The 24793-nt window shown below is 39.0% G+C and overlaps 1 protein-coding gene across 1 annotated transcript in view; it reads right to left on the reverse strand.

The window, feature by feature from the left end:
* The window catches only part of SCARF2 (scavenger receptor class F member 2), a 114864-nt gene extending 92825 nt beyond the window's left edge, over nt 1-22039 (reverse strand). The window contains exon 1 of the mRNA XM_072415470.1: nt 21681-22039. Coding sequence (XP_072271571.1) covers nt 21681-21922 — 242 coding nt within the window. The 5' untranslated portion in view covers nt 21923-22039. The remainder of the gene's footprint in view (nt 1-21680) is intronic.
* Nucleotides 22040-24793: the final 2754 nt, after the last annotated feature.

Here is a 24793-nt window from a genome sequence, read left to right on the forward strand (position 1 = left end):
CAGAACTAATGGCCTGGTTCTACTTTCTACACTACATATATACCAATTCAAACTAAAAAAGCTTTATAAACCTTGTACCTAACAGCTAATGTAAATTGGAAGTCATAGCGTTGTTTCATTGGTGGCAATCATTACTACCCCTGATCAATATGCCCTACTTATTTTAACTTTAGTGATCCTATAGATGTTGACAGTTCATATACTACCAACCAGAATGCCTGCAGCTATATCTCCTGCTGGCAGCAACTTATTATTTTTAATATTATCATCATCCGGTCTTCAGCTTTATTATTTTTATTTTTTACAGGAGATTGTTGAATAGATGAATAGCGAGCAATTGCAAACAAGACAGCTGAAAATTACATGCAAAATAAAATGTTTCTGTATTCAAGTCAACAATGCCATTGTGCTACATTTTATCATCAAGGTTCCATTTTTAAAATTGGTTTTTCAAAAATACAGGGATCATATGTCAAGATTTCACATAACTTTATGTTTCATATTCACATTGTATATATTCTATACATATACGTGTATATCTTCTGAAAATCAGACTGTAAGCTACCTGTCATTATTTTTGCTATATTACAAGATACTCATTTACATCCAGTGACGTAGGAACAGGAGTTGCAGAGGTCCCGGTCAAGACCTGGTCCCCTACTCCTGTGGGGTTCTTGTCATTACCACTGTCTGGCCCTTCACTATTGTACATAGAGATCGCTTCTAACGACTCCATTTACAGCAGTTTACGTTGCAAGTGAGCTGTTGAGGGTCTAGGTTTACAGAGGTCTCAGGAAGCATGGAGGCTACTGATGTGAATTGGAGGCACACTGAAATAAAAAGGCGAAGCTATGATAGAAAAGGGAGATACAGATTGGAAAGGAGGGTTCTTAATGTGAAGAGAAGAACTCTAAAAGAACTCTAAAGAGACCCCTGCTGTACAGTAGCTTGACTTGAATGGTAAGGGCCTTGTCAAAAATTAGCATTGTAGATCTGTAGCTTGAAGACCATCAGTGGGGATGCAGAGTTGCTGAGGATAGGAAGTCCAGGTCAAATTTCCAATATTGAGATTCATAGGTCCCTACATAGGCCACAGTTTACAATAACTACCCTGTAAAACAACTTATATATTCAATATTTAAATATTAATTTTTAATTATTTTGGCAACAAAATATTATCAACTTTCCAGGTCAAATAATTCTTATTTAGGAAACGATCCATTTTAGCTTCTATGCTTTTAAGAAAGTTTTTATGGAATGACATGAATAAAGTTGTTGATATTTTACAATATATAAATTGCTTTGTGTATCGTCACAAAACTCCCCGCTTTATTGCCCCTTCTTACGGGTATCGTTAGTTCCTATCCTAATTTGACCCACTTCCACTAAGCCAAGTGCCAGGTTCCAGTTGGTCCAATAATTAGTTTTTAGGGCTCAAAGCCCCACAAATGAATAGATTATTTGTGGAGTTGTGCTTTAGGAGAGCATGTGGCTTACTCCTCTTTTCCCATGAGACAGCACAAGTTTACTGGTAAATTGCCCATCACTGTCATAAAAGATCAGGAAAGAGTAAAAGAAAAACATGTGTAAGCAAAAAAGTTGGTTTGGAACTTACAAAAGGTTTTCTTTCCCAATGACTAAATATAGCGTTCGTAAAGCATTAAAAGGTTTATGAATGCTGATGCAAAGAAGTTAAGGGACTCTTTTAGGTTGCAGAATATTAGAAACCTAAAAGAAGCATGAGCTTTATTTTAGGATAGTCAGCTACTTATATGTCAACAGCTCAGCCACTATTATTTAATAAAGTAAAATGTTTATTATTATGATTTAAACAATTGTGTCATTACTTTGAATACTACTATATGAATGTTTTGATGAAACCAGGTTATTTCCTTAAATTCCAGTAAAAACAGGTGTCATGTTGCCAACCTTGTCTGACCCCTGTGAAAACCATCCCTGGACTGCCCCTTGATAAATTTATTTGGGCATTCCAGAAGAAGAGAACAGTACCTAGACATAAACAGCATGAGGCCAGAAATATATGGCAATTTATCAGCACTGGACAAAAGCCAAGTCAAATTATTCCAGCAAACTCCACACACTGCTGAAATTGAAAACTCCAGCAATCTCAGTGCAGAATTGTTGCTTTGAGGTAAAATTGTGCTAATAACCAAAAAAATTTGGAGAAGGATTTGGTTTCATTAACTAAGCAGTGCTCACAGCATGAAGCTGAGTGTGTGAGACAGGAAACTGTAAATTATGATCTCTGGGTCCATATGTACACATGTTCCTGTTTTAAACATTCATTAAAAAGGCTCCTGAGCCTGGCTGTTGCACAAAAGGGAGAAGGCAGTCCCTCCGGTCCGGTCTAGAATGTACAAGCTTAATAAATCTGAGCTTGTTAGTTTGAACAGCATGCCCTTTCCATGTGCCAGAACAGCCCTTGTGCTGTCACACAATTTAGGTCACACTTCTATCATTGTGCATTCTATGCTACTAATATAATGGAAGCTAAAATGCCTTTTTCAGAGAGGAATGCCTCCTAAAGCTTGATTTAATGGAGTGGGACAGGATTCGACCCCTGCAGGATCTCCGCTGTTGTCTCTGAGACTGGAAACTGTTTACTACTTCCTTATCAGACTGGAACAACAGGGGCTAAGCTAAAAGCTAAACATACGCTCAGAAATCGATTCTTAGAGTATTTATTCCTGGGATAGAGACATGAAAACTGCAGAAATCTTCAGATTTGGAGTTCTCCCCTATGGATTAACAGACAACAATTACAGCTGAACCCCAGGCAAACAGCTATAGCAAACAGATGGAACACATGTAGCGGAGCTGTGTTACCTGGCAAAAGATTTGTATTTCTGGCCATCCAATTTTAAGGTTAGCACAGTTCTCTCACACAGCAAAGCCCTATTAGACTTGATTTTTATCCACTGCAGTTCAGTAACACCTGTAAGTCTCTTGCCCACTCCAACCTGTACAGGTAAAGGGGAAGCAGCACATTACTAACCTTCTGCCTATGTTACACTGCTCCTTGTCACCATGTTAGCATATGAGCATTGCAATATGGTATTGGGTGATTGGCTCTTTGCACAATGCCAAGTGATTGGATCAATGTGCTGCTTCTCCTTATCTGTTTTTACACGAATCAGATGAATTTTTTTTATCATGAACATACATATAATATATATATTCATACTCTACTTTAAAACCTGGTATATTTTAGTTTAGGGCTCATAATGAGCTCCCTATAGGGGGTTTATTTTCTGTTGATTTGCATTTTTTAATTGCTGGTGCGTCATCTACATATTCATAGTTCTCTTGAGAAATATATATTTATATTACTGCATTGTATATTTTTGTTTATGGAATAAATTATAGTGTAATCTTTACTCATCAATCTTTAGTCATTTGTGTCATTTCAGTTCAAATTTTGGCGTGTTTCCCACAAAATAGTAAAGTTTGCATCTCAAATAATTTAATTACACCAGGTTAAAATGTAAGAACAAATTCTACAGTGGGTTTTCATGACTAGAGGAAGGAACAGGTCAGAGAGGGGTTAAGATTAGAGTTTGAAATGAAGGGTGGAAGGGTCTTACCAGATCAGTGGTTGAAGGTGAAGTGGGTAGGACGGAGCTGCTAGGGTTGTTCCCAGGTTGCTGGGTATATATTTTGAAAAATTTTCCTAAACAGGAACAATTTTTCTCAAATATTTAAGGTTTGCTGCACTTTTACGGGTTGTAAGACGTCAAAAGGATTATCGTCTCTGCTTTCATGTGGTTAGTTATTTGTGGTTCTTTAAGAAGCTTAGGGCCATTGGAAAGAAATAGAATAGGTGACTCTGGTGATGTCTTCCAGCCAGTGAAGCATAGCTGAGGTCCATTCTACCATGGACCATTCTACTATTCTTAATATGACTTTTAGAGTACCTAAAGACCTCCACGTGGTTGAAATCCTGAAATTGGTATTAAAAGGGGTTGCTGTGGCCATTTAAATCAGTGTCATACTATCTGCAAAGTAAGGTCAGAAGGTAATTCAAAGGTCTTGAGGAGTTGACAAATCCTTTAGACTTTATCTTTATTAAATCAAACTTAGAATAAACACATATGATAACTGTGATAGCTTTTTTCTAAAACTAGTAATGTGGCTCACCATCAAAAAAGGCCAATGTATTCTAACCACAGGGCTAGGCCCCTTGCACCAAAAGACAAAACCCCTAGATAGGAAGAGAATTGTTATTTTGGCGAAAGATAATCTCCTTTTAATTTTTTCATTTTGACCACTAAGACATTGATTATAAACGTTACATAATATACAGATTGGGAGGGACTCTTGCGTAACCTTTTTTACCATTTTACAAATCCAAAACCAGAAAAATTGAGTATTATTTCACTGCAATGATATAGAATTTGGATAAAATGTTTTTCTGTACTAAACCAATAAATTACTTCTTTTGGCAGTATAAAGCAACAAAATTTTAAGGACCATAATCCTGCCATGCTACAGAGACCATGAAGAATGAATATGCAAACAATACATATTTTACCTCTTCTATGAGGATTAAGGGCTGGATAAAAAAAAAGTTTAGTGAGTTAAGTGTACTAAATCATTATTTTCATTGCATTTGGCAGTATAAAGGTAAATTAGTGCTAAAAACGCATCTGTTGGTTTAGCTAATCCATTTTGAATATTAATTCCTTTAGTCCACATTAGTGGAGGGATGGTAGGGGTGGGACTTTTGTCTACTTATTTTGTGCTTAAAGACATCCATGTTTTTCATCTCAAAAAGTTCAGAATATTTATTATTGTTGTCCAGTGTTTCTAAACCTTTTTATCACGGAGGAACCCTTGAAATAATTTGTAGGTCTTAGTTAACTATTTTATTAAGTAATAATCAGGAGGCAATGAGAAAACTAAATGGTCTTTAATAATTCCACCTTTACTAAAAGCTCAAAAGATCATCGGCATCATGTCACTACCTCCGCAAAGGGGTGATAGACTCAGGCAGACACAATCCAATGAAAGGTCAATCAGCAACGAGGAACCCCTTGCAGCCTTTGGAAGAACCATGGGGTTCGGCGGAAACCTGGTTTACAATAGCTGCTATGGATGATGGTTTGGTTAGAGATTGAAGACACCACTGATTCTGGGGGAAACAAGACAAAGTGTTGTATTCTTGTTTTCCCAAAGCTGAAGAAAGGGACATCTGCTGCTCTCTGTTTGCTGGTGTCTTTGAACATGAAAATCATTACCAGATTTGGCTAATTCAAACACAATAATTATCTGATCACAGTTTATTCTCAGATTACTTTAAACTTGATTAGTGAATGTCCAAAGATTATAGCTTATTTTAACCAGCTGGCTTTTTAGTTCCAAACATATCCAGTTATAGAAAACTGAACGCCTTTTATTTTTAATATGTAATATGTATTGTAATGTGAACACCACCGTTTCTGCACTCGTAAGGTAAGTAAGAAACACAATTAAGGAATTTTAGTAAATCACATACATTTTCAGCATTTACTGATAAGATAACCATTTGTGCAGCACTATGTTCCCACAGCATACATTGTTTAGAGTATAATGTCTTTTTTCATACTTTGATGCCTTTGGGTCTTGCGTGCCATTTGCTATATCTGATTAATTGAAACTGTTCAGACAGAGCTATACAGGGGTCAAGGTTTAGGGCAGGCCTAAGGGCAAAAACAGACTGAAAACTTCATTGCCAGCTGATTAAATTGGTGCAAGTCACAAGGCAGGACTGTGGGTCTAATCTAGGTGGTCAGTGAAGCTGACATATCAGAACCAAAGTGACAGACAGAAGACAAAGTCAGAATGTAAGGTTAGAGCTGGTGGTGTACACGTGTAAGTGACAAAGACAGCTAGGTCATTATTGGGAGAACAGCATATATTGTACACTCTCAGACTGTACTCTACAAAGGGATACAATCCTCTTAGAAGCATCTTGTTATTATGATTTCTATCCTATTCTAAAAGCACCTTTTGAGGATTCTGAAACAGAAGAACAGAATAAAGTAAAAAAGCATGTTATACCACCCCAATCTTTATCTTGACTAATAAATAAAATAAATCTTGTTTTAACTTTTCCTCCCAACTTTTGGAGATAGGGAAGAGTTCAAAGTATATAAATATATAATGATGAGTCCCTGCCATGCCCCTATTTTGCAGACCATAAACAAATGAATACCAAAAAATACTTGGTTAAACACTGGATTTTTCACACCTATGTTTCATTTAAATTAGCTTTAGCTTAGCAAATGCAAATCTTTAGAGAATATTAGAAAGGCTATATATATATATATATATATATATATATATATATATATATATAAATAGAGACATAGAAACAGAGAAGCTTCTGAAAAGAGGCCCTCCAAATAGGGGGGACAGATGGAACACATGGTTTTACCACCTTTTTACTGGCCTTTCAAATTAAAGAATTGCCATAGTTTTACTGCTTCCTGTCTGATTTGTGGTCAGTAGAGCTAATACTGCTTTAACTAATTGGTTGGAGGAAGGAAGGTGAGATGGGAAGGTAAATGCACACAAATGTCACACAAAATTGGCAACAAAGAATAACAAGTCCTCATTTACAGGAATGAAAAAAAATATTATTAGCAAACCTCCAAATGTAATACTCTATTTCCTACTTGTAAGCTCATTTATTCATATAATATATGAGAAAAAACAGTTTTTCCTCGTATTTCTCAAACATAAGGGTCATATATTAATAGATGAATAGTTGATGCTTTGATTTCCTCTAGCATTCTAAAGGCATATGAACTGACTAAAATTAATCTTATAGTCGGCAATGCAAATGCCAGCTGCACTTGGTAAATTCTGTCCTGTATAATTAAAACTAATAACAACTGAAACAAAGCATGTAAAGCCCGTGACAATTTCAGCCTTAGAACCTAACCTTGAAGAGATATTTACACAGCTTTATAACCAGCTGTCTATAAAATAGGAGAAGACTGGCAGGATGCAGCTGTTTGCCTTTCTGTACGGAAGCCTTGAGTTGAGGGGCAGCTGAGAAGAGAATGAATGTGTAATATTAAAAAGCACACACTCTACAGTACATAGGGGACTGACACCCATCTGGACCCAAGCCAGCAAGCATTACTTCAGTACTACTACGGATATATTACATACTAATACTTATTTACATTTATTTAAAGACCATCTCCAGGCAAAATCCTGTTTTCATTACCTTGTGAAGGAAGGTATTCTCACCTAAATTTGCCATCCAGGTACCTTGACAATACCAATTCTGGGTCTGGGTTACCACTCAATCAGTACTACAGATGCATTTAAAACCCCCACCCCTCCGTTCCACTTGTTGATGGGCATCTCCAATCAAAAATGGCCTCACCACTAAACAGCCATGATGTGGACACCCAATCCAAGGCCTGCAAGAAGTGAACAGAGGAACAGAGAAAATCAGGGCTGGACTGCTGAGTAAAATTTAGCACAATTAGCCCCTTCTAGCTGGGGTTTTCAGTAACAACCCGGCTGTTTTTGGGTGGTTACTTAAAAGTTGGGTAACAATACACGCGTGACCGCCTGCTTACAACTTCTTTCCACCCAGCTTAAGGTGATGCCCCTTCTGCAAACACTGTTTCCACCTGCCTGATCGCTGTCTAGCTGTCACATTTTACTGAGCTAAGTTACATCATCTTGACATGTTAAATTAGGATGGATGAAGGTTATACAGAAAAAGAAGATAGGTAAGTAGTGCAGGTTTAGTTCCACTTTAACAGAGATCAGGTTTAATGCAGAGGTCTGTTTATTATTTTTATCAAGATTATACTTGAATGAGAAGAAGTGGCAGAGCTTTGGACAAGCTTTTTGGAAGACTTTAAACCGCCCTTCTGGTCCAGTTAGGGAATGTTAAACACATTGTTCTGTGCCTGGAAACCAGCTGCTAGAAGGGTTCAGAAAGCTTTAGTACTATAACACTTTTGCTGCTGGAGCAATCTTTAAAATGCAAATTAAAATTGAATTTCTCTCACCTTCCTCCACTGCAGATGGTAACCCTATGTCCCCAATGATGGTGACCCAATGCCTTCTAGTATGGGGAAACATGTGACCTCCTTCCATGTGACAGTGCCCCTGCAGCCAATTGCAAGGCCCAAGCACTGTTGCATGACAGTGTGAATGATGTCTAGTGGATAACACTGGAGATTTTAGGGAGCACTGGCAAATATCAGTGGGTTGGAAAGATCTTTGTGCAAAGGCTTTGTCACTTCAAGTATATGTTCTCAAATTTTTCTTCTTCTAGTTCTCATGTATATGAATGGGAACCTGAGATAGACAGATTTACTAGGCCAGGTGAAAAAAATGAAATATGGTACTTCAAGAACCCAGTAATAACTTTGCTATTACCATTCATAGTCACAAGCAGAACACTTTAGTAGAAGCCAAGCTGGACCTGGAGAATGGTCAAAAGGATGGGACAGCAAAAAATAGTAAAATAGTTAAATGGTTTTCCCTATAACTTTATTATTGGAACTTTCCATTTCAGCTGTTTAAAAAATGTGAAAAAGAATCCACTGATATTGGCTCAGGTATGGCCAAAAAATAATAGACTTGTAACCTTAAAGGTGATTCTGTTAGATCTTAGCACTAAAAATGAAATACAGACATTGGTGCCTAAAATATACAGTTATGTTCAAGTCATAGTACATGCTGCAGCCTCTAATTCAAGAAAATATTTTCCTCTTGAAATTCCTTTTTATACAGCTGAACTTTCTTCTATAAAGATTAGAACTTTGTGATCTGAAACGTTTTAGATGTCTGTATAGTACCCTGTTCAATTCAGAAAAGTTTGGAAATAACAAAAAAAACTTATTTTTTAGCCCTAGTGGGACATCACCTTTAAAACAAAGTGACCATTTGGCTTAAATCTAGTTTAGAATCTAAGTTTATTCATCCCGGCAGCCATTCCAAAGTGAAATAAGGGAAGCTTTACAAAACAAGAAGTACACATTAGTCATCCCAGCTATTTTTAAACATTCACATTGTGCAAGAAGGAAGAAACTTTCCAGTTTACATTAGGAGGTCTGCAAGGAACTAGCCTGTCCACGCTTTTTAGCCATCATTAAAAAATACCTGACCTGATATCAAACCATCTGCTTAATGTATTCCGACTATGTTAGTGGAAACAAATTAGATCTTGATTCTAAAAGTAGAATAGAGCCAAACATATTTTGTAGCAAATATTCCCTTTTATTGATTAAACCATCTGGGGGGGTAAGGAATTTGGGCAACCTACTTTCTGTATGGTGTACCTTAATGCATACTTTTACAGTGGTCTTCATGTTATACTTGTGACTGACTTGCCAGGACATACAAGCTCTTAAGTAACAGCAAGGGCAACTTTTTTTTTAATGTGGATTGGTGGGAGGCAAAAAACATTGGCAAACTCAAGGTACAACTCCAGACAAAATATATTTTAGTTTTGGATAGTAAATAAACAACTATGAAGTTTCTTCTCCACTGCAAAGGTTTCACTCCACTTTCTATGTCGTCACCAGAACAGAGAATGTGAATTTCCCCAATACAGGCATAAACAACAAGCTAACCCAAAAGGTTCTAAACTTTTCCCAATTTATGTAAAAAAATATCCGAACTGAAGGTCCACAAATTGATAAATGGCCTGGGCCATATTCCAATGTTGAGTCTTGTTTTATTCAATTTCTCAGTCCACCACATCTTTCCTTCTAGTGAAGGATTACAATGATCCCTGGCTCTATATACCAAATGCCAAGTTTACCCTAAATCTGGGGTCTATTGTCACAGTAACTTGTTGATAAAGGATGGAAAGGCGCACCACCTAAATCTGTCCCCAGACCAATTTTATCTCTGTCTTGGTGTTATATTAACGTTTTTTTTCTCCACATATTCATATACACATTATTTAGCCCTTATTATTATTATTAAACAGGATTTATATAGCGCCAACATATTACGCAGCGCTGTACATTAAATAGGGACTTATGTGATTACAATTAATAAATAATCATGCTGCTGATCATTAAACTCAAAAAAGATGCATTTATACCTCACTTAACCAGCAAAATATTGTATAGTAATATGTCTGGGTATTCTTTTCCCCACATTTTCAGACTTCAGAGGTCTATTTAAAAAAAAAAGCTAGTGTTCGGGCTAAAGCAAACTTTGAAGCACCTCCATGAATTTGCAATCAAGAGATTCTGACTAGGTATTTTGTGGTATAGTATTAGATGTACAAATTTTGGTTAAACCCCATCACCACTACCACAACTTTAAGGCTCACTTGTAATGGGTCATCAATCTATATAAAAATGCTTCAGTTTGCTAAGTGACTAAACCTCTATGCACTTGCTTTGTTAGTTGTTTAAGGCCAACTAGTGATAGATACCCAAGCATAGATTTCCTGTAATACCTTGCCCCCTCCTGCATTAAAATTAGGTATTTAGTTTTTATCCATTAAATAGTAGGCACTGAATGACCTTTTTAAATCATTTAAAAATACTGAATACTCAGATTCTAAGTTAACAATAGAGCTCACAAGGACATCTTTCCGTACTAACTGCACATACAAAGACAGTTGGTATTTAGCTGAATATTATGTTGTTCAAGCTCAACAGTGCAATATGTAAAATGGCCTTCATCACTCCAGAATCATAAACATATGCAGGAAGTATTTGATGAATCTCATCAATACAATGCCCTTTCTATACTAAGTCTTTTAATGTCTTCAATCATTGTCGGCTGACAGTTATCAAAGCATTCCACAAAAGTTTATTGTATTTTTTTTACTTTTGAAACTGGAATAGTCTTCTTCAACAAGGTCTGATTTCAAAAACTTCCTTCGTGAGCTTTTATCAATGAATTAACCTTTGTCTTAAGCCACCAGACAATGAAAAGCAGTCATGAAATATGTAAAGGATACAAGTGGAAGAACTCAATGTATGTGTGCACATGTCAGGAAACACCCAGCTGTTCATATTATAAAATGTGTGTGAAAGAGTTTATACAGGTCTTGATTAGGGGAGAGGACACACGATTGTCTCAGTAACTACAGTAAAAGACAGTAGTTGCCTGTGTTATTCCTCTGAGACTCAAGTAAAGTTTTTGATCATGTGGTCACAAAAACGTAGGGAACATTGTTCCGACAATGCAAACAGACGCAGGAAGAGAATGTTCCGAACTGAGCATGAATATTGATATGTGTGCAACCAGGTTGTGCTGTCAGCTACAATTATGGTGGAGCTCCAGCAATGCCCAGAGAGAATAGGAGGGTTAACAGGAAATCCGAAGTACAACTCAATGTAAAATGTTTACATTTCAGAACCCTTCTGTCTCTTGAGTTTTTCCACTGTGAGAAGTAAAATGTGTGCTATAATAACACTAAATATGAAGAGGACACTGTCTCATTTACAGTTCCTGATGGCAATTAGTAGAGTTTTTGCGCTATGTCGACATTTATTCTTCTGCTTCGAATAATCTAGTTTTAAGTATTAAAACACTACATGTCACTGAACACATCATTATTGGTACTACCCTTCACTGATTTCAAATTAAGTCGTATCATTCCCTACAGCAATAGAAATTGTAAGTAACCTCTGGCATCTACCAGACCTGCAATTAGCTTGCGCAAAACATAACCTGAGCACTCAGGCATTCTAATTAGGCTGCATTATTCTTAAAGATTTTCCACAACATTTTTAAGAAATGTCTTTCTCACTGCAGGATACAGATTCTAGCACACAGAACTTCGGAGACTATTACTGTGACATATGCTCACTAGTTTTTAATATGGCGAATGCAGACGTATTTTGCTTGTAACGGCCACACACGTGTATTATTCATCACCTTTTTCAGTCATTATGGGATCATACAATACAAAAAAAAATGAAAGTTAAATGCTAAATACAGAGAAGTCATTGCAGGGCCCTGAAGCAATGGCATGCTCTTTACCATCTGCATGTATGCCCTAGTGGGATCATACCTCGGCAATGGATAAACTAATATCACGAATGAATGGCTCATGGTGTTGATATCAAAATCTGTGTGAATTGAAGCTCATCAAGTGTCAATAAAGGTTTCATAAGCACAAGAATGGATCAAGTTCCCCCTACATTTACCGTCATTTGTACTGGAAACAGATTTCATCAACTCTTTGGGGCTTAAGCATCACAATAGTATACTGTGGACAATCAAATAAGTTAAAATTGGATTTCTTACTATTGGCTTATAGTTCTTATATTAAATTATCAATGGCATATCGCATTGGGCATGCAAACAGGACATTTTGCCTACATCCTATGCTGGAAGAAGGTTCTTTAGAACAGGGGTCCCCAACCCCCAGTTGTCTGAAAGCTGGGCTGCGAGAGCACAGAGACCAGTGGTGCACCTCCTAGTGGGGTCAGGAGAAGGACTCTGCTTGGGGGGGACGCACCGGCCAGAGCTGCAGACCATATCTCTCGTAAGGATCGCAGGCTTAGGGTGGAGGGCAGGCTGTGTCTCAGGACACAATCCACCCACTCTCCCAGGCTTAGACCTGCAATGGAAGACTGGGCAGGTTCTGGCATCATGACGTCACTCCCCTTTGTCATCATGAAGTTTCTTCCCCTTTGAGTGTCTGAGTGTCACATGGCTCCCCACACATGTGTGGTCCAGAGTCTGTAGATTTACAGAGTCCGTAGTTGGCTCCCCACCCCAAGAGCTGTGAACTGCCTAAACAACATATGCTGTATGTGCTACCCTTTTCTGTGCCCCTGTACCCTTTTCTTGCTGAAAACCCAATGCTCTTCTGTCTACTTTTTGCCTTAACCTGCCCACACTCACTTTAGCTTCAAATTCCAGGCAGGGTTGTAGTGCACTAAGCCACCCACTGCATAAAATTGCTTTGTTGTTGATGCTTGGACAGTTTGGAAATACTACAAGTGGATGTACGTAATCCCAACAAATGCATGCTTTTTGCTGGCTCTTACAGAAAGAAAAGGAAGGGTGTTGCACACAGAGAAAGCATTTCATACAAGGGTGTAATACAGTAAAAATTCTTGGACTAGTTGTAGATTATTACACAGAACTAAGATTTGAGTAAAATGCCCTTAGAACAGTAACAACATTACTTGGATATAAACAAGACCAAAGGAAAAAGACCAAAAATAAATTAAACATGAGGTGGTGTACTTTCTACTTCCTGTTCTGATAACACTTCAAAACTGATTCATTATTGCAAAGCCTGTGGAAAATGTTGGCGTTAAACTTCACATCCTTCACCAACAGATACATTACTTTAATTAACATTATTATACATTAAATAATTGGACATACTTTACAAATCCTAAGGGAATGGAGAAGTCAAGGTATGACCCACAACAACGTCAGATGTTGTCTTTTATTTATTACTTATAACACAAACTAGACAAAATGGTACTTGGTTGCTCCATCCCCAGCTTCATTTAGTCTGCATTATTAGGAGCATTGTTCTAAATAGCTTGGATTTCTGTAGAGCCTTAACAATTTCAAATGCTCTTGAAAATGCTCTTGGGCACATTGTCTGATGGACTGTGATATTAAGTTATTAAAATGTTCCAAAGTCGACAAAATTATTTAACTGGCTACTGAGTGCCATCATCTAACCTGAAGCGCAGTACATATATTACACATCCTAACCAGCTACTCAGTATGCATAGTTTCCAAGAGTGGAGAGGAAATGGGAAATCATTCATACTTTCGCACACTAATTTATGTTGCAAATTACAGGAGGAAGGACTCTGAATGTGAAAGAACAGGGTGTCCTTCTCTACAACAAATGCTTGTGAAAAATATAGACAACTTTCCTACAGGGCTGGCTAAGGCTAATAAAGTAAGGAAATGACTATTATTCAATGATTCATTGTACGTATAATGTAGACATTTAACTTACAAGACACAACACAACAACCTAGGAGTTATTCAAGGTTAAACAACCGCTTCACTTAATGTAGAGCAGTGGTATGCGACTTTCCACTGGCGAGTCTCAAATGTTCATATGAAAAATAAAAACAACACAATCATTCACTAACTCTGCTGGAAACATATAATGAACAGCACTGGGTAACACAGGCCTCATACACATGCCTCAGCGCACCTCTGTTTAAAGAGAAATCCCATTGCTGACAATGTGGGAATATTTGTATATACTAAATTGTTTGGAGATGGAGAGAGAAGAGATGATCTTCATAAAAGAAAAACTACATAAACATGTCCCTACTGCTGTCTTAGTTATCAAAGTATATCATGGATCTAGAGCAAAACTGTAGATAGTAAGAAACAGTTGGCACACTCATAACAATAATTTACATTATGACAGTCTAAACAAATCCCAAATCAAGTCATTATATAATGCACAAGCATCCTAAAGTAAACCTATTTTACCTTCTGTCAGTGAACCAAATCCTCCTTCATTTGTGTCCCATGCCTCCCGCCCATGAGGATTTCAGTAACAGAGGCCATTCAATCCGAGATACAAGTAGACAGTGTTCCCAGGATTGACAAGCTACAGTCTTAATAATCAGTAGTGACAATGCTGAGCACTCCCTGCAGAATCTTCTCATCCCATGGTAGTACAAGCAGGCACAGCCTATATGAACATTTTTGGGAACTTGCAGGAGGACTAATAGACAATTGATGTAAATGTAGATGCATTTATAATTACCGCAAGTGCTTTAGCACATGCTCCTTTTTTCATGGTTCTACTTTACATTAAAAGCAGCACATATGGTTATCATATCGTACATTCACCCGTTTACTAGTGTTTAACAACCTGTGTTTTTGTCAAAATGCAAAAATGTTCAGAAGCTACTATTGGTAATTACCCCCTATCTTGGCTACTCCTATATTCTGCACAAACCAAATGCCCCAAGATCCTAAAGGTTACACTGAGACAGAAAATGCTTCCTTATTCATACCATGCAGCCCTTTGGTCCTATGCTATCCCATTTATTTACAATGTTCATCCCAGAGGGACATACATACAAAGAGGAGGTTAATGATGCTTAATAAAAAAATCAAAACCTAAAATAGTGGGAAAATGTTATATGGAAGCTTTTCATGACTGCAAATGGCCAGTCAGGCCCTTGTTCGGTTGTTACGTCTTATATGTTGTAATTGCTGAGATATGACTCTCTAGTCTGTTGGCTTAGTCATGACTAGCTAATGTGTAACCGGATGCATTCAATATACAGTGCAAGAAGCAAAAAGCTATGCGCAAATTAGAGTCAACATCCAGAGTTCACTTTACTAAAATAAGTCAGCATAGTTGGGTTGTGAGTGGTTTCTATAGGCACGGCAGTTTGACTTTAAAGTGAACCTGTGCTTTTCCAATATAGGCAAAGCAATAAATTAAATGATTGGTTTACCTATCCAGCTCACATACGTAACTCTTCAGTTGTGGTCGGTTGCAGTGCAGTTCCTAAAAGCAACAAGACGCTTCTCTCTGCATTGTTGCTTTTTTTCCTTTGGAGGAAGATCTGCACCACATCTGCATGGTCACCTGACTGGGCTGAAGTCATGTAAATCTCCGAATTGGATAGAGAGAAATAGAAAAAAAACACAATCCTAATTCAAATGTGGATTTAGCTATTGAATAGAGAGGTTCAGCTTTAGGAATAGCTTTAAAAATAACATTTGGATACGTGACTTCATATCATTGGACAGATCTTGAATCAATGATCTCAATATTGAGATGGCGGCACAGGGCTTTGGGGTCACATAGCTAACCATCGCACCAATATTCTATAGAAAAGTCTAGAAGTGACAATAAGTACAACCTGTTCCTCATTCTTGTTGGCCTACTTTCTGAGATGTTGATTTGACAAGTTCCACCTAAACTTTACCTGTTTATATACATTTTCCTCAGTGATGTATGTGCACTGGAATTGTGACATTGCTTCTCATTATATAACATCTCCATGGCATTCATTTTATTTTTGCTAATCTATTCTGCATAAAAGGTAACAGGACTTTCACACTCAATCTACATGAGACAAGTCAGCTGTGATGAAGGAAGCAGTCAGTTTTGTCACATAGAGTGATAAGAAAAATGCTCACAATTGCTTACTTATCATATTGCAGTTATACAAGTCATACACTATAATTCCAACCTTAATCACTCCTGACAGATTTCTGATGAAAAACTTGTGTCACATGAGTCAACATCACCAAAAAGTAAAAGAACTTCTGTTTTCTATCTGACATTTCTGTCAGCAAAGAAAAGTATCTGTCAGATGGAATTCTGTATAAAACAGAAATGCAGAAGTGGAATGACAAATATTGGAACTATTTTTATTATCCATACACTTTCTAATTTTGTCTGGCCAGTCTTGTAATTTACTCATCTGCTATACTGTACAGCCAGGAATATCATGGCATGGTATTAATTGTTCCTAGCTTCTTGGGTCACCACTTACTGAAGAGAGGTGATGATGATGAATCTTGAATATTGTGGTGATTCTAAACTGTAAATTTGGAATCATGAAAAATTGTTGTCTGTCTATTTGTTCAGTATGGTATACATCTCGTATGAAAATCAAAAGTAAAAATATAATAGTAAAAAATAAAAGTTTGGTTTGCTATTGCCATGAAGGTGGATCCTGCAGGCGTGAGATTCAAGGTCCTGTGTACATTCATCAACCATAATGTGCCACATGGCCTTTAAACTAAGGCTTAGGATGGTCAATATTGGGGTTTTTTGGATAAGCCATTATAAAATGAGACCAGCCACAGAATGTGTTTTGCAGTCTCAGAAGAAAAGAGGGTCAGTCAGGAAACTGGAAATATATTTTGATTGCTAGCTCACTGAGCAATCAATCTATTTGGTGCTTATTATTGAGGGATATTTTATCTCCTATTTCGTGCTTGATGTGAGGACTGTGGTAACCTTCAGCAATTTCCTGTCTATACCTGGTTTTTGTGCTATATAACTAACAAATGTATTTGTTTGTTGAAAGGGATTGTTTCCATGTTATTACTAATTATGTTGCACCTATACAACAGCTACACCTATTTATTATCCCTTATTAAAACTGTCCTGTTTGTGGCCAATTTTACACTGCCGTGTCATCTGCAGTCTTTGAATTTTTGTAGTCAAACATTGACCTCGTTCTTTACCTCTAACACATTTTGACCAATTCAGCCTAAGACAAATATCTGCTGCTGGTCAGTTTTCCACTGCAGTATCACCTGGTGTCTCCTAATTCCCAATGTGAGCATAACAGAAAATGGCCAGTGGCAGGACAGTTTTGCATCAGTAAGAAAAAGGACAGCAAACTAATGGTCAATTTCTTTCAGGTAAAGGAAGGTCTATAACTGTTTGATGAAAAGGAATGTGTAACTGCTGAAACTACCTAAAAGAAACCCTTTTAAACTGAAATTAATTAGATTGGAGTGTTGCTGTTTCTAAACCAAGCTGTTACTTAGACTGCCTATGAAAATTGCACTATTCCATAACACCACATACAAACCTAAGGCTTCCTAGGTGCACTAGGAAGGTGTGTTGGGGTGGCATTCAGAATGAATTCCATCACAGGGCACCAACATACATAATACGTATGCTGGGAGTAATGTTGGGACCAGCGGATGGAACCACAGCATGTGGAACGGTATACCTGCATCTAACACAATCTGAAGTTTGGAATTGCTCTCAGGGAAAAAAGCATTAGGAATGTTGGGACACACCGTAATTTAGCGCCTGTTGTTTTTATTTGCATAGGTTAAAGGTAAAACAAAAAGGCTATAAAAGGCTAGTATAAACAGTACAGAGCATACAATTATTTAATAAAAGCCTTTACTATGCACTGCGCAGTACTCCTCTGTAACAATGATATGACCATTAGGCATAACACATACTAAGGATGTTCTGTGTTACACAATGTCAGAGTGTTTATACACACAGCACTCCTTGTCAGCAGAGCCACTTAGTACAAATCCCGACATATGGGCCAACTCACACTCACCATACTGCAGGGAAAATAATGAAAACATTCTCATATGAGCCTACTAAGACTAATCATACTGCATGGAAAACAGGGAACACACTCCTATATAGGACCACTAAGATTCCCCATACTGCATGGTAACAATGAAAACATTCTCATATAGGCCTGCTAACATTCATCATACTGCATGGAAAACAGTGAAAGCACCGACATAAGGGCCCAAGAGGGTTCACCATACTGCATAAAAAACATGTCATATGGGCATACCCAGGTTCTCCATACTACATGGTGACAATGAAAACAATTTTTAATGTAAGTCTACTAATACTAACCAAACTGCCTGGGAACCGTGAAAACATTTCATATGTGACTCACTTTACTGCAGGGAAAATGATACAAATACTCTCATACAATCCTTTTAATGTATAACAATCAGCCAGTCCTATCTGGTCATAAGGTACAGTACATCTAAATTCTCATAATAAATAAATTATATTCTTGCCAGTCTGCCTCTTCTGTAAAATCTTTAGTCTTGCCTCCTGCACTTTAGCCAATATGGTGACAACCCCGTCTTTGCATACATTGTATGAAGCTGTAAAGTTGTCACCTCTGCATGCTCCAGAATAGTCCATGAGCTTTTACGGGGTCATTTGAAGCCACAGAAACAATCAGTGTACCATGCCATTGTAAAGTGAAGGCCACTCAATAGAAAAGTATGTTTTTAAAGATTACAAAGTTTTTTTTTCCTAAATGATGAATTTAGGGCTGGGTATTATGCATTTCAGATACTGAGGGTTAAAAAGTGGTGTAAGTTTCAGTTGCTTATATAAACATTTTTGTATCTCACTCCAGCAGGAAAAGGCTACAATAGCTTTGTTCACATGTATCCCCCTTGTATTGACATATTAAAAACTTTCTCCATGCTTCATACAATGGCTGCACAGTTCTGGCTGCCTGCATGACAACTCATATATAGGCCATAAATTACAGTCATACCACTTCCATTATGTACATATGAAGACATCTGGAGCACAGTCACACGGCACAGCTTTATGTCTCCATAGAAGAAAACTGCTGCAAGTGTCACGTGAATGGGCTCCCCGGCCTGGACATGTGAGGGGTGCAGTGACACCGGCGGCAGACATACATGATGGAGGTATTGTTCTATGTAAGGCACAGGACAAGGAAACACAGGAGAACATTACTCTGATGGCTGGGAATAGGTCGCACACATACCTCTGCTGCTACAGATCCCAGGACAAGTACTCGTCTCCTAATACCACTCTGCCACTTCCTAGAGATTTATCTCGCAGGGTCCAAAAACTTAAATCATAACGAGTTTCAGTGAAAGATTTATAGATTTCAACATTACACAGATTTATTGCCATATCAGCAGCTGTAATCACTCCCAAGACTTCTTTATAAGTAAGTGAATGTGTTAAAATCCATTGCAAGCAATCACCTTACATTTACCCTTGCCATTGTGCCCCCAGCTCCCCCCCCCCCCCCCACCTGACTGTTTTGCCCCTGGGGTGATAAATGATTACTTTATGCCCTCTATTCATGAGACTGATCCTCAGAAGCTTCCAATCTTCCCAGCTCTCTGATGTCATCACATACAATGCAGGAGCAGCAGTGCTGTATCATGCAGGAGGATGCCGAGGGTCCGCCCACTATCCAGCTCTGGATTGCAGGTAAGTATCACCTCATTTATAACCCCCCTACTATTAGGGAAGAGGGCCATTGCAGACTAAATGTTTTCCGTCCTTAGAGTTCACTTTTCAAGTAAAACTTTTATAATTTTATAAAGGGCAGGAAATAGTTATTTTTCATAACAATCTGTACCCTATTCACTTCCTATGTTACAGACACAACAGGAAATCCCTGTTGTCACCATAGCACGTGTCCCCATAAAATGACTTCTGGTGACATCTCATGTTGGATTTTCCCTCCCTTTCCATGTGGGTGACAATAATCCCTGGGATGAATAAATGAATAAAAGGAAGGAATCTCCACATGGGAGGACAACATAACCTGACAGGGGATCTGAAATCTCACCAGTATGTTCATGGTGTGACGATTTTAGATTGCACTGAGCTGATTGGTTAGTACAATGTGTTGGGGTCAGGTTGTTCGTTAAATTGAGCAGCCAATGCCATTACACCATACAGAGCAGACATGTGATATGGTGTACTCTCTCCAGTCTCCAATCAGACACTTTTATAATAATATATATATATCACATGACATAATATTATGACACCACCATTAATGAAAGTACCCAATCCAGCAATGTTTCCTTTGATCCCATTGACCCCTGTATAGTGCAGCATGCCTGGCCCCTGGAGATGATGTCATCAACACGCTGCACCCATCATGTGCTTCATCAGGGTGTCCCTGGATATAAAATAGTGAATCTGTTCATATAATACACCATGTGCCACCGAATATCTGGTCCCAGCGGTCCCCATCAGGGGGTGCAATATAATAAACAGTGAACAGTCCCTGAAGCAGGACAAATGTAGAGATCATGTTGTGGTGTGTGGTCAGAGCTGAGATTGTAGGGCATGTGGGGGGTTCCTGGTATGGAACGGTCATCACCCATCATGAGGAGGGGCAACTGGTGAACCGACAACCATCACCATTATTGATACTCAGTGGGGGAGCGGTTCTGGTCCATCAATGAGCTACATATTAGGGCTGGGGGTACAAACTGACCCATACTACCACTGAAACAACAGGGACAGATCTGCCCCATGGGGCAATAGAAGGAGGTGTCCTGGTCACATGTCCCTTTAGGTAAGTGTGCATTGTTTCCCTGGCATGGCAGAAGGATGCCCCAAGGGAATGCTACTACCAATGTGCCGGATACCACATGGCACCTACAGAGCTCCGGTATGTGTGTGGGTGTGTGTGTGTGTGTGTGTGTGGGGGTATTGCTATAATTATTAATAAACAGGATTTATATAGCGCCAACATATTACGCAGCGCTGTACAATAAATTGTTCTGGCCGATCGGTGCTCATATAACTGGCAATCATGCTGCCATGATTACATACCACACACCCCCAGTACACCGTGCCAATACACACGGGTGAATCTAGAAGTGCTGTATGAATGTGGAGGAATGCAGAACATTCCCCATGTTAGGTGAATGTACATCTCATCCACACATTGTACAGAGCACTGTAAATACAATCTACACCTAGATGTATGGACGCCGTGTCTGGGTGAATGTTCAGTGTACTGGGGAATGTAGATACACATCATATTGTACGTCATGTGACACTGGGATAGGAATGTGCCGTACGTATAATGAGATCCCATATACAAGATAGGGGGATCTGGCAGCATGCAGCATGTCAGGATGTTGTCAGTGGTTGCTATGGGCGATAGTGTGAGAGTAAGGAGGAGGTGACCAATCAGATTGCAGATTCCTACATACAATATTAAAGTAAATCAGAACACACATGAAGGTGTTGTGAGCAATCAGATTGCAGTGGCTAGCTGCCCCGGGTGATGCCCATATAACAATAATAGGAGTATCCTATCAAGGCACACACGAGGGTGTAGTTAGCAGCGACCAATCAGATTGCAGGAGCTGGTTGCTATAGGTGAAGGTAAGTCAGGTTGGTTGCTATGGGCAATGTCTATGCAGTATAAAGTAACATGCTCTCTTACCCTGGGGATTTGCAGACATTCCTTCCTCTAGGACTCAGCTCCTGGCCACTTGCAGCCTCCACACAGAAAAGTAGAAGAAGCAGCAGAAAGAGCAGCGGGGTCCCCGGGGTCACTCGGCCCCTGTACGTCCCCTCCATCCCCCAGAACTTCTCAGCTCTCCTCATCCCCATCCGACCCAGAGCAGCCGATTGCTCAATCCGCATCCCAGACACAGCAGAGGCGGGGGAGAGGAGGAGGAACATCCCGCAAACACTGCACACAAAGCGGCTCCAAACTTCTCTGCACCCGGGGAGGGGAGATGGGGGTCACATCCCTGGCCGAGCTCTGTCACTGCCCGGCAGCCCGGACTGATTGTTCCAGCAGGAGTGGCAGGAGGAAATTCCACATCTGCTACCCTCATCCTCCAGGAGGTGGGGCACACAGGACCTGTCCCACCCCATCCAGCCCGGGCACTAAACTTTCCTCCTAACATTCACCACAACATTCACCCGGGATCCCCCTGCTCACACCGATCTATACAGATATTGGTGAATGTGGGGAGGAATGTCCCCAGTATAACGGTGAATAAACTATCCCCCCATATTGCTGGACATGGGGAACAATGCCCCCCTGATATTAGTGCTCATTGGAAAGAATATCCCCAATACAGTGAGGGTTATAGGAAAAATATGGCCCTTTTGTTTTAATGATTTTGGCTATTGATGGATATAGGGCAGAATACCCCCCTATTGATGGATATGAGGAAGAATGCTCTCTTTTCTATTGGTGGTTATGGAGAATAACTCCCCCCCTCCCCCCTTTACCTTTTTTACTTTGTGATTTTGGGGAAGCATGCCACCTATATTGGCAATTTTAAGGAAGAATGCCCCCGATATTGTTCGGTTTATAGAAGTTTGCTCCCTTATATTGGTGGTTGTGGGGAAGAATGCCCCCCCCCCCTCCCATAATATTAGTAATTACAGTGAAGAATGCCCACCATATTTTTGTTATGGGAAAATGCCCCTTGATGCAGCCACCATCGGATGAGAGGTCAATCAGCCACACATCAAGAAACTTCTAGACTAAACACCCTTGGTGGAACCCTGGTGAAGAATGCCTGCACTGGAATAAACTATCTTGAAAAAAATAAACTTCCCTCAAAAGTTTTTGAAACTTCTTTTTTTTACATATATAGAAAAGCATTTTTTAGTAAAGCTGGCCACATATTGGTTGATTTGTACATGACTGAATAATGAATATCTCCCTGATAGATTATCTGGATTACAGTGTGCACTATCAATCAGATTTCTGTGATTCAATATCGCTCCTCCCCCTGCGAGATCACTAAATTATCCCCTGGATCATCACAAAAAGATTAGAACATATTCTTGACCAAACTTTATACCAGGTGACCGATCTCCCAAACACCTATACTAGTGGACTAAACTCATCTACATCCTGGAATAATCCTTTCCTTTAGGGATGAGCGAGAATGCCTCTGACATTCTTGCGAAAAATTCCCCAAACTTCCGATGGGTGCGCGAAATTTCAACGAACTGATTCCGTGAATTCCATTGAAGTGCAGGTTCCCACGACCCCTGGGTTGATAAGTACAGCCCGGGGAGCGTGGGAACCTGCAGTCACAGCTGATTGGAGTGTGACTGCAGGTGAACTCCAGATGAACTCCCAATGGAGTTTCTCCATTGAGAGGTCATCCGAGTTTAGTTCCCCCAGACTGTACTTATCCTGCGGGCACAGCTGATTGGAGGCATGCGAGAGGCAGCTGTGACTGCAGGCAAACTTCAGATGAACTCTCAATGGGGTTTCTCCATTGAGAGTTCATCTGAGTTCAGTTCCCACGGTCACCGGGCTGATAAGTACAGCTCGGGGAGCGTGGGAACTTGCGGTCACAGCTGATTGAAGGCACGCGAGTGCTTCCAATCAGCAGTGACTGCAGGCGAACTCTCATTAAAATTTCTCCATTGAGATTTCATTTGAGTTTGGCGAGAACACGACCTCATGGCGAATCACAAGGCCATTCTCACTTACATGTTCTGTAAGCTAGAAAGGACCGATTCGCTGCGAGATCAAAATAAAAAATTTTGCTTGCTCATCCCTACTCTCCTTATCCTTAATTTGCTCCATACTTATATATCTACTACCTAAACTTGCCAAGCTACCCTCAACCTGCTGTGTCTCACAACTCGTCTTGACTACCATCTTTATATCCAACAGCAAATAATCTACTATCATTACAAGTCTCGGTAAAGTCCCCTGAAGCCAATATGGTGAAACGCCTCAGAAATATGAATCACTTATTGATCATATATTGTTATTGATTATATGTGAAGTTTAGACTGTATACACTCTGTGATTAGTAGTATCTCGTATTAGGTATGCAAATTATAATATAAGTGTTTTTCATTTACATTTGTTGCCTCAAAGAGCCTTTTTTTCTGCTTCCTTTCATACCCGATTTCCTGCACAAAGGTCTTAGTAAAGTCCACCAATGTTTACAGAGAAGGAAAGCAAAATCACAGGTAATTTAGGAGGAGGTGCCATCCATAGCCAAAGGAAACCACTTGCTGGGTTGTTAAATGAACAAGTTATTGGAAAACGCTATTTACGTGGACAGTGAAAAATCCCCAAGAATTCATAACTGGAATGCACAAATCGTCAAGAGATAGAAAAGCCTGCCTTGGCAAAGTGCTCTAAGATTAAACTTTAAACTTTCTATTTTCCAAAGTGAACAATTAGAAAGGAACATTGCTCCGAAAGCCAAGCAATTGTACTTAGATATGCATAACTAACTCTGGTTTATTTCAGCACATTCCTGTTTACAATAATATAAAAATCCCACATATATATATACACAAAGACTAGTTCACTGCCTCATACAATCAGGACATAGAAAAAAAAAATCATCAATCATCATCAACCTCAGCAGGTTATAACATTTTTTAACTCTAACCTCTGGTATAAACAATAAACAATACACAATACACAATACACAATACACGTACACCCCATGTTTTAATAGCTTGTAGAACCAACTTTACCATCAATAACTTGAAGTGATCATTTTCAGTCTCTCACATCATTGTGGAATCTCTGCCCATTCGTTTTTACAATAT

The sequence above is a fragment of the Pyxicephalus adspersus genome, chromosome 6 (genome assembly GCF_032062135.1).
Source record: "Pyxicephalus adspersus chromosome 6, UCB_Pads_2.0, whole genome shotgun sequence".
In the NCBI taxonomy this organism is placed as follows: domain Eukaryota; kingdom Metazoa; phylum Chordata; class Amphibia; order Anura; family Pyxicephalidae; genus Pyxicephalus; species Pyxicephalus adspersus.